Source organism: Argiope bruennichi, chromosome 6 (genome assembly GCF_947563725.1).
Source record: "Argiope bruennichi chromosome 6, qqArgBrue1.1, whole genome shotgun sequence".
Classification (NCBI taxonomy): Eukaryota; Metazoa; Arthropoda; class Arachnida; order Araneae; family Araneidae; genus Argiope; species Argiope bruennichi.
In genome coordinates this window covers 51,500,779-51,511,746 of record NC_079156.1, presented here as the reverse complement: position 1 = coordinate 51,511,746, position 10,968 = coordinate 51,500,779, and the positions used below count along the sequence as shown (strand labels likewise).

Genomic DNA, 10,968 nt, shown 5'->3' with positions numbered 1-10,968 from the left:
ACATTTCAAATATTACTTCAAAAATTTCCTTGTTTGTTAAGTTGAAACTTATTTATAAAATCATTACAACAGTGTATGTATTAGATATATTTCATAATTTAATTGTTATAAAAAAGACACAACAAAAATTAATTTAGATATATGCAAAATATAAAATCTGGTCTTATCATCATTTTGCATTTTTGAAATTATACTGGAAAAAAAAAGAAAATTTTAAAAAATAAAACATTTGGCTAGTAGCATAAAATGTAGTGAAATGCAATTAATTTTTTTTAAATAAAATTCTTACTAAAATATATTGTTAAATTAAATAATTTAATACAAATAACAAAAGAAATTATAAGAATCCTTGCTTTTGGCTCAATATCCCAAGATTTTTTTTAAATCTTAAATTTTAACATTGGCAAAATCAAGCAATTGAATGATTTGATGAAAAAAAATTAGTTGGAATTTCTAACTGCAAATATAATCCGACAGATTTTGTATAAAATTAATTATTGAATTAATTAAAATCACAAAGAAAAAATACATGGAAATGAAATTAGTGTCATCTAAAATATAATGTTTTAAATTCTCAAAGGGTGTGAAAACTATTTTTGTGATATATTTTCAGAACTTACAAACAAAAATGCTGAAAATGGTTTTCTGAAACTTGGTCTTTAATCATTTTTTTTTTTTTCACGATTCCAAGAATAAAATTGTTCAATTTATTCACACTAAAAAACTACAGATTTGTACAAGGAACATATACACTGTTTTATATATTTAGATTTTGTTCTTATTTCTAAGTGAAGATTTAATAACTTTTTTCCCCTTTTCTTTGAACTACCATGAGCAACTATATAAAATCAAGGCATTACCAACTCTACTTCCTTTTCTCAGAGCAACAGAAATGAAAGGTGGAAAAAAATGTCATGTACAAATTGTTTGCTTAATTTATTTATGCATTTAAAATGTTGCCACTGCATGCTGCTCAATATAATTCTACAGGAAAAGAAAATAATTCAGAAATCATTCTTGAATGTTAAATAATCCAAAGTTGGATGAAAATTGTGATCTCATCACTCTTTAAAAATGTACACATTATAAGTTGGTTATTAACGATCATTTTATGCCATGCAAGTGTTGTACTTGAAGTCCACTAATCCCTTCAGTGAATAGTCATGTTAGGAGAAATGTTAGCATTTTCTCTCAACACTTATTTGAAGATTTTTGTCATTTCACCCATATTCAATGAAAACTTATTCCAAATATAATGGTAGAAATAGACTAAGAGGAAATTATAACAGGACACATGTTCATTTTTTTAAATTCAGATTTTTGCAATGATTTTGAAATACCATTGTTCTATTGGCATGGAGTCATTGAATTATTTTTTTAATTAACCATTTGGACAATATTCTCTAATAACAAACTTTTCAAGCCACTATAAAAATAATCACACTTACTCATTATTGATAATTACTTATTTTATCTTCCCAGCAATAATTTCAAAGTTGAGGCAAACCAATACATGTTTTTTGAAAGATGGTGAACATATTTTTTAAGTGATAAGATAATTTATAAAGAAAAAACAACAATACTATCTGATAATGATTTAATTAGGAAGATTTTTTTTTGTCATATAATACAAAAGAGATTTTCTAATCACAGAAAAGCTTTTCAAGTTTTACTGTACTTAGATGTGATTAAAAACTAAAGTTCTTGAATAAGTTGAAATGATCCAGAACAATTTTTCATTCTTTTTAGAAGAAAGTAATTTTCTTTTTACAAAAGACTAGCATATCAACAGGCACACATGATAACATGCAAACAAAATATTTTTTCATAAAGAAAATGCTATTTACTAACTCTCTACAGTTAATAAAGATACACAGAGTACATTAAAATTATATGCTTTTAATACATATAAATAAAATTTGTGCTATTACATCATGAAAACTTTAAAAGGGAGATTAAAAAGATATGCAAAATATTACACATCCTTAACTGATTATGCAAAATAAACTATATTAAACAAAGTAACATTAATTATGAATGATATATTTCATGATGAAAGAATTGTTGATGCTTACAAAAAAAAAACCAAAAATTTTAAACCTGTAGATCAGAATATAAACTAGTACATATTTAAAAGGAATATTTATTAAAAAATAATAATAAATTAAAATGCTCACCCTTTATTATTCACAAAACAGAATTTACATTATTTTCATGAAAATACTGCATTAGGAAACTTTAGTACACCTTCAGAAAGCATCTAAAGGCTTTTTCAAGTAGATTTGGCAAAAATTACATCAAACCTGAATTGATAATTCTTTAAGTATAAAAAAGAATTTATTCAGAAAGATAAGATTCAACTTTCAATGATAAATTTAAAATATGTTTTCATTTTTCAATGAAGAGCTGAATATGCAATTTTTTTGTAGATAAATATTCATCAACAGCATACAATTAATATTTACATAGTTTGGAGATGAAGAGGGGGTTCAGAGTTCTTATACAGGGGACCTCAATGTCGTAATACATCAACAATAACAGCAGGTGACATAAAAAAAAAAAAAACATACAAATATCCTATGCACGAGATAAGATTATTTTACATTATATTGTATGGAGATATTGTTAATTTTCACTTCAATTATTGTGAAATTATTTTTAATCTGCTCAATTTTGAAGACAAAACACATAAACATCCAATAACAACAATAATAATAGGCTACATAATGTTTTGACATTTGATAAAAAATTATAATATTCAATTCATAGAAACGTAAATAGAGGTCTTTATTAACCTTCCATGCAGCACAATAAATTTTTCTGCTAATAATTAAGCACTCGTAAGGCCAAGGATAGATCTTTTGGAAATATTTTCGATAATACAAAATGTCATCTTTTTTTAATGCAAAGAAGATAAAACACTTGATTAATAATATATGTTTTATAAAAAAAATAAATACATACAGCTCATAACATCAATGCCATTTATCCTTTATTTTTAAAATCCTAATATTTTTTAATAGATTTAAATACAGCTAAGAATTAAAATAATTCATTTTTTAATTATTACAATAGAAATGAAAAATGAATTACATTCAACATTTATGCATCAAATTCTAACAAAATATAAAAAAGAATTTTTAATCAAAAATTTCACAACAGCTTTTTTTTGTCAATAACTAAAATTTTGAAGATTTTAAATATCATAAAAAAATCAGAAGTTCAGTTTATAAATAAATAATAATAGTCAGCTTTGGAACAAAACATGAATAGTAAACACTAGTTTGACTGCTTAAGAGTTAAAACATTTTTCATTCAATACAATCTTAAAGGATTATCTTTTGTATTCCATACTGTTCATTGTGAACACCTTTAGGTTTCAAACAAATACTGTAGATGAATTTGGTGAAAAAAAAAAAAAAAAAATGCATAATTAAAATTAACACAGAACGCATTTAAACAGTATTTCATAATGTCATGCTAGTGAGGGAATGAGAAGAATATATTTATTTCATAAATATATAAAGAATCTTTTTAACTATTGTTGATCTACCAATATATGAATAAAGATGCAAAACAAATTGGATATTTTAAATCCAATCCCTAATATTTTGAAATAAAACTAGAGAAAATATTATATTAATGTCTGTATAACTGAATGTTTTAAATTTCACTTGAAGCTTTCTATGGGAAAATATTATACATTTTAAAGAATATAGGTTCAATTTTCGTTCAGTGTATATCAAGGCAATTCAACTCGAAAACCTTTTTCTAACTCTATACATGAATACTTTTCTATAGCTTGCTTTCAGTATGGATTGCTTGCAACTCTAAACAACATTACAATAATTAACTATTAATATTTCAAATAATAATTTAATTACTAGTAGAGCCCAATTTCAAGACAGAGAGTAGACTTCAGATTTAGTGAAATATCTTTTTAAACATTGCAAGGTTTTTAATTTACAAACTGTCAAATGATCTAATACAATGGAGAGTAATTATGAATCAACAATAAATTTATAAAATTAGGATATTGTGCATATCTTTATTAGATGTAAATTTATCCCTGAAACTAGATGAAAGAAACAGCTGTTAAAAATCTTTCACAATTTTATTTGTATTAAAATTGTATAGTGTAGGGTAAAATAAAGCACTTTGAATTCATCCCGAGTCTAAAAGAAGAAGCCTGTTTTAATGCTAAATATGATTTCTAGATTGACAGAGGAATGGTTTTTAATGTGGACAAGTTTGCACTTAATTAGTATGGTATTAAATAGTTACAGGTTATCTTTTTTTAAAAATTATTTTATTAAATAATCATTTTCCAACTTGTTACTTTTAGATACATTAGAGATGGATTCCGATTTTATAAACTATTCTCAAAATGCAATACTTAGTCATGGAGACAAAATCGAATCATTTTCATTAGGTTAATTTTCCAAGAAAAGAATGAATTATTACTGCTATTTAATATTTCCAGGGCAGGGAGCTGACAATTATAAAAAGGGAGGGAGGGTACTATGTGCTAATTATTCTCAATATGCCACTGTTTAGCAGAAATTAATTATGATAAAATATGCTTCAACAGAATCTATAATAGTCGATAACAAAAAAAAAAGGGGGGGGGGGAGATGTTTGATTTAAACATGTCATTTAAATTTTACATATAAGCATATTTAATCATCATTTTATTACTAAATAATTAATTTTACTTTCTTATTGATAAAAACATTTTGAGATGAATAGAAGTTATTTTTGCACATAAAAAAAACAACAACCTCAAGCTTAACTTTAAAATATACAACAAAGATTAAAGATAATTTTAAAAAAAAAATAATACTCATTTTACAAATATATAATTCAAGAGTATTCAAATTTTTATTTGTTCATATTATAGTATTTATGCTCATAGAAAGTGTCCAACTAGAGTTTTTAATGAAAATATTTTAAGATTACATGCCTAAATCAAATAAAAAAATTAAATTATTTTGAATAGTTAATAATATAATAAATATAATATTTCCAGAAAAATTTAGAGGGTGATAGGAACAATACTCAATAAGGTTAATACATTTATAATCTATGTTTGATAAAAAATCAATTAATTTGCATTTTTCATTAAAACTGTGTTCTACTAGTTAACATTGGAACATTTAAGGCATTGTTTTAAAATTTGTTTGACTTCCCTAATTAAATTATACACTGAATATAATCCACTTCTTAATGATGGCCTTATTAAAAAACTAATCGAGAAACCACACATAATCTAATACACATACAAAAAAAAAAAATAAAAAAAAATGTATATCATACTAAAATTCTTCCATATGCATTATAATCACAATTTTTAATAAACATTATTAGCTAGAATTCCATCATACCATTCAAACTCATTTAGCTTGATGTTTCCTTTTCATTAATAATCAATTGAAATAATTTTTTTTGACAAAGTTAAATGTAAATAAAAAGTTAATTCTTCAACACAAGATTATAAAAAGAGGGGAAAATAATAATGGACTTTTATAGAGAGAATAAATTTCAATTTGAATATGATAAGAAATGCTAATATGATTTGTAGACATACAATATCTCTGCTTAATGAATAAAGGAACTTAAGTTTTAGACTAGAAAGTGCAGAGAAGAAAGAAAACAAGTTTGATCATGATAATAATAAAAAAAAACTCAATAAAATTTTGAAAAATAAATACAAGAAACTAGCTGCAGGAATAAATAACATGAAACAAAGCCTAAACAAAATAAAAAGCATTAGATTTGATTCTCATTTGTTCCAATAGTTAAGAAATAATTTTATTAAATATACTTAGTATCATCTTATATGTTTTTGGCTGATAAGTACCAGATGCCATAATTCAGAAATGTACATCTATAACAATACATTCTAGAAGCATTGGCATTTTTTGACCTTGCCATGATTTAAAAATATAAAAATAATCAATTATATTATTCACAATAGTAACAATTGCTTTCCAGATTCATAATATATTCCCAATATTTAATTAATATTCATCAGAAATTCAAATGTTAAGAAAATCATATTAGTTTAAAATTATACTTATTCATATAAACACTGATAAGAAATCTTTATATTATAGATATATATACTTTAGCACGGAGCTTCTTAAACTGTGAAGTATTACCCTAGGTAGTTTGCTGCTGGAAAATACTAGTGTGAAATTTTTTTTATTATGGCATTTCCCCCCCCCCCCCCCCAAATTTGTTAACATTTTTGACAAAACAAGCAATAAAACTATTTTAATTTAAAAGTTTTTAATAAAATTTCAACATTTATTTTTTTTAAAAATGTGAATTTGCATTTATTTGCCTGAAAGTAGCCTCTTAATTCTTATTTAGTTTCAAATTTGCGACCCAACTGGCTCGAGAATGGGAAGTTTTAGAAGCTCTGCTTTAAAATACATTCACAGAATCAATTTCCAGGCAATTATTCTATTATCAGATTGCAATTAAAATTATGAGACAGTTACATTTAGGAGACTGAGCAATTTCCAAAGGATGTGTGCCTGTTAATATACAGATATTAAATATAAGGCAAAAATTTGAAAAACACAGTTTTCCCATCACTAAAGAATGATTTGGACTTGAAGTCAAGCCTAAGTACAAATATGATTTGGTAAAGAATAGTGGATTAATTATTCACATAAATTGTACACCATTTAATTGGGATAACAGAATGAATAGTACAATGAATTGTATTTACATTTAATGAATTCACAGATATATGCACATAAAAAAAAGTTATGAAGATTTTCTTTTATGAATGATTAATATTAAATCTAATAGCTTGCACATGAAAACTCATTAAATTGAAAAATATTTGATGCAGTTTAAAAATGTGTAGTCCAATTAGTTTTCATTATCTAATAGTGTAAGATACAACTCTAAGCAGCTGCTTTTTCAATTGTTTTTTCTGTTTTCCTAAGCTCATCATTTAAAGTTTTAGTACTTGTGGTAGTACCATGAACTAATTCAACAGATTTTAGGCACTTATCACATTTCCCATCCTGTGATTTCTTATCATATCCACATTCTTTGCACTTGTTACAATTCTCGTCTCCTATGTCTTTAGATGTACCTTTCTCTTTATGATTAGAAGATTCTATACTTGCTATTGAATCATCCAAGCTTTTCATTTTTTTTGACGGGCTGGACCTACCATCAGCCGAACGCTTAGCAGCACCACTATGAACAAGATACACATGATTTTCAAATAATCTATAAAGATTAAAAGTTGCAGAACATACTGTACATTTGTAGGAAAGATGAGCTGGTTTCAAAGTTAGTTTATGAACTACATTCATATGGCTAACAAGTTTACTGCCAAAAACTCTACCGCAGATAGTACAACAACCAGCATCTCTGTTTTTATTAGCAAGTTCCTGCATATTTGAAGTAACAAGCCCATGAGCACCTAAAAGATGACGCTCAAGACCTTGATCGGTAAAAAATCGCCATTGACATTTTTGACAATTGAGAGGAGGACGACTAACTAACATTTTGGGATGTATTTTAACTTTATGAATTAATTGCATGTGGGTACGTAACTGTTCAAGATCTTTAATATAGCCATCACATATTTCACAAACAACTAAGCTGTTAGATTGCACTGTTGCACTACCTGATGCTGCTGCTGCTGCTGGTTTAGCTATTGGAACAGGATATGGTCCTTGGAGCTTAGGTAAAGGGGTAATAGTGACACTAGGCATCCCTTTGGCTGGTGTTTGTTGTCTCAAATTACTTCCCAACATAGGATTGAAGCTAGGGGTAGAAGATGCTTTTTTACCTAAGCTAGTATCAACGGGAGGAGAAAATGGAAACTGTGATGCTGATGTAGCTAAATGATTGTTTCCCATCATAGGCATGACTTGTCCAGAAGGGTTAACAAAATGGAAAAAGCGATTAGTAGGTGGCATATGCAAATGTGAAATTGCAGGACGAAGTTGTCCCATGACATTTGAATGTGCAGGCCTTATATTCATAGTTGGCATTTGAATAGGAGGAGAAATCATTTGATTTTGTACACTTAAGCTATCAGCAAGAGGAGAGTTTGAACTAGCTCTAAAAGCAGGCATATGGTTTGGAGTTATTGGTGCAAGATTTGCATTGCTTGCATACTGATTCATATGCAAAGACTCAGAAATATCTTTTTTGGGTCTTCCACGTCCCCTCTGCATAGAACCTAACGACTTTTCATATGCTTTCACAACAGCTACAGTAATAGGTTTAGGAGTAAGACAAGGGAATTCAAAGTCTTTAGGTGGTGCTTGATTTATACCATGATCAAAGTACCGCTGACATTTGGCTAAATGGTTATTCAATTTCACTTTTGAATTACTTTCAAATGAACAATAAGGACATTCAAAGAAGAGAACTGGTGGCTGGATACGTCCAACTTTCCCATGGGCTAACAGCATATGTTCCAGCATAGCTTTAGGATCTCGATTGATAGAGTCACAAAAATTGCACTGATAGTCTCTGCGTGGTGTAACATGAGGGACCAATAAATGGCCTTCCATAACAAGGGTTGATTCACTAGTAAAACCACAATTTTTACAAGATTGATATGTGAAAGAATATACACTGTTTGCCTTTCTGGCTTCTGCATATAAATCTTCATGCATTTTAAGTTCTTCCTCTAGCTGAGGCGTCTTTCCACTTCTTTTCATTTGTCTTTTCTTTATTCGAACCATATCTTTATGAAACCATTCATTAACTCTGCTAATACCAATACCTATGAGCAGCTCACCAGCTGCAGAATGAAAAAAGTCCGTTGTTTCTGATTTAGAATCTTTTTCTTTGGGAGGAAAAATGTCTGGTTCCTTTAATAAATAAGGGGCATGTAATGATGGGCTCTCTAATAGTGCTTCAGAACTACGAAGTGTAAAATCTCCTTTCACATGTATATATTTGCCAATAGTCACCTTTCCCACAAAGGCATCTGGAAATCCTGTTACTTCATTAGAAAGTTCTGCATATACAAAGCTATCAGATTGTTCCTTCATGTTTCTTTCGTGATGGTGAGAATCTTCCACGTTGTTTTCTTTGTCATAAATATCAGATGAGTGCATCTTTTCAGAACCCTTGGATAATGATGTATTAGCAGAACAAACATCACTCTTTTGAATATGATTGTGATTAAAAGGAACTCGTTCTTTATCAGTTCCAATGGATTTTAAATGCTCATTCAGTTTTTGGAGAGGATTTTCTTGTGGCCACTTATTTATTGACAAATCAACAAGACCTCCCCTGTCAGAAACATTTGAAATTGTATTAGATTCTAAAGGCTTCAAGGGTATTTGCGGTTCTTTATCTTTCATAAAATTAAGAGGCAGTTCATTAACTATTTGAGCACTATTTTCACTACCATCGTCATCAGTTAAATCAATACAAGATTCATTTCGTTCAGATGTATGCTTTAGCAAATTTGTTTTAGTTTTCTGAGAACATAGTTTTGAATCTACTTTCAAATCCTGTACTTGATTCTCACAAGAATCTGTCACCAAAGAGCCTCCACACATTAATTTATTCCTACATGTTTGGATTTCTGGATTCTTCTTTTCAATAGTATTGCTTCTGGAGATATTTGATTCCTTGATTTTTGATAGCTGTTCATCAATCAAAATAACATCACTTTCCTTTTTATCACTCATGTCCGAGCAAGACAAATCAATTTCACTTTTATTGCACTTTTCAGCCAGTTTTTCACTTGAAGATTGAATGGTCTCTTTATTACTTTTTAAACTAGATGAATCCTCTTCAATTACACAACTTGGAGAATTGGCAGCATCTGCATTCGAATCTGTTTTTTCATCAGCATTCTGATCAGTTGTAAGCTTAGTACTTTTTTCAGTGTCATTTGAATCAGAAATTCCATTTTCTTTTCTTAGTGGAGGTTCTTCACACTCTATCAAAACTTCTTGTGATGGGCTGCTATTTTCCAGTTGATATATATGACTATTTTCTTCTGTTACAATTACAGAATTTGAAGAAGTGGAGGATGATGATAATGCTTTTTGGTCAGAGGTTTCTTTGTTTTGAGAAGTTTCACAAATTGAAGTTGATAAAGAATTTACACTTGTTTTACATTTTTCCATTTCTGCCATGGCCTTACTTTCATTTAAATGCTTGGCCTCTTCAACACATTCTTCAACAGTGAGCATATCAGTGGTTTCTTTTGATTTACTCAAACAGTCTTCTGAAACTTCCCCATTGGTCGCAGAATCCATTTTAATTCATGAGTGGAATCAGATGAAATACTGATAATTGTAACAAGGTAATATATTCCCTATCTTCTCAAGGGCATTGGTATATTTAAAATTGAGTATGATGTAGAAACTGTACTGTAAGTATTAATATAGTATTTTTTCTTCATTCGTAAGAAAATGCGTCCAATGAACCTGAAATGACAAATTAAGTTTAAAAAAAAAAAGGATACTGCAGCAATTAATTAAATTTTTAAAGCAAATTACCATAAAATTAATTTGATTTCAGCCATTTAAGTTATATTATTCAGATTTTATACACTCATGTAAATATATAATTTGTTCAACTTAAAGAAAATCTAAATCTAATCTCTATCTAAAATACACTTTATAAAAATTCAGCCAATAAATATAATTTAGTTTTTTTTTCCCAAGTACATTCTATGAGATCTTTAAAAATACATAAAATGCAAGGAGAGAGAAAAAAAGTAAAACAAGTAAGAAAATGAACCTATCAAAACTTTCATACATTGAAATGATACAGTAAAAAATTTACTAGGAAAGATCATGAAAATTAAAGAAAAGTATGTAAAAATGAAAGAAACGTGTCCCTTCTATCTATAAATGTTTAGAATAAAATCTAACCTTATTTTAAATATGATTAATTTAATACACATGAGTTTAATACAAGCCATAAAAAGGAAATTAGCAACTTATACTTGATACA

General features: G+C 27.8%; 1 protein-coding gene across 2 annotated transcripts in view; it reads right to left on the bottom strand.

The window, feature by feature from the left end:
* Positions 1–4,964: 4,964 nt before the first annotated feature.
* Positions 4,965–10,968, bottom strand: part of LOC129972198 (uncharacterized) — a 46,314-nt gene continuing 40,310 nt past the window's right edge. For both annotated transcript variants that reach the window (XM_056086228.1, XM_056086229.1), the window contains one exon: positions 4,965–10,436. In XM_056086228.1, coding sequence (XP_055942203.1) covers positions 6,921–10,265 — 3,345 coding nt within the window. In that variant the 5' untranslated portion in view covers positions 10,266–10,436 and the 3' untranslated portion in view covers positions 4,965–6,920. The remainder of the gene's footprint in view (positions 10,437–10,968) is intronic.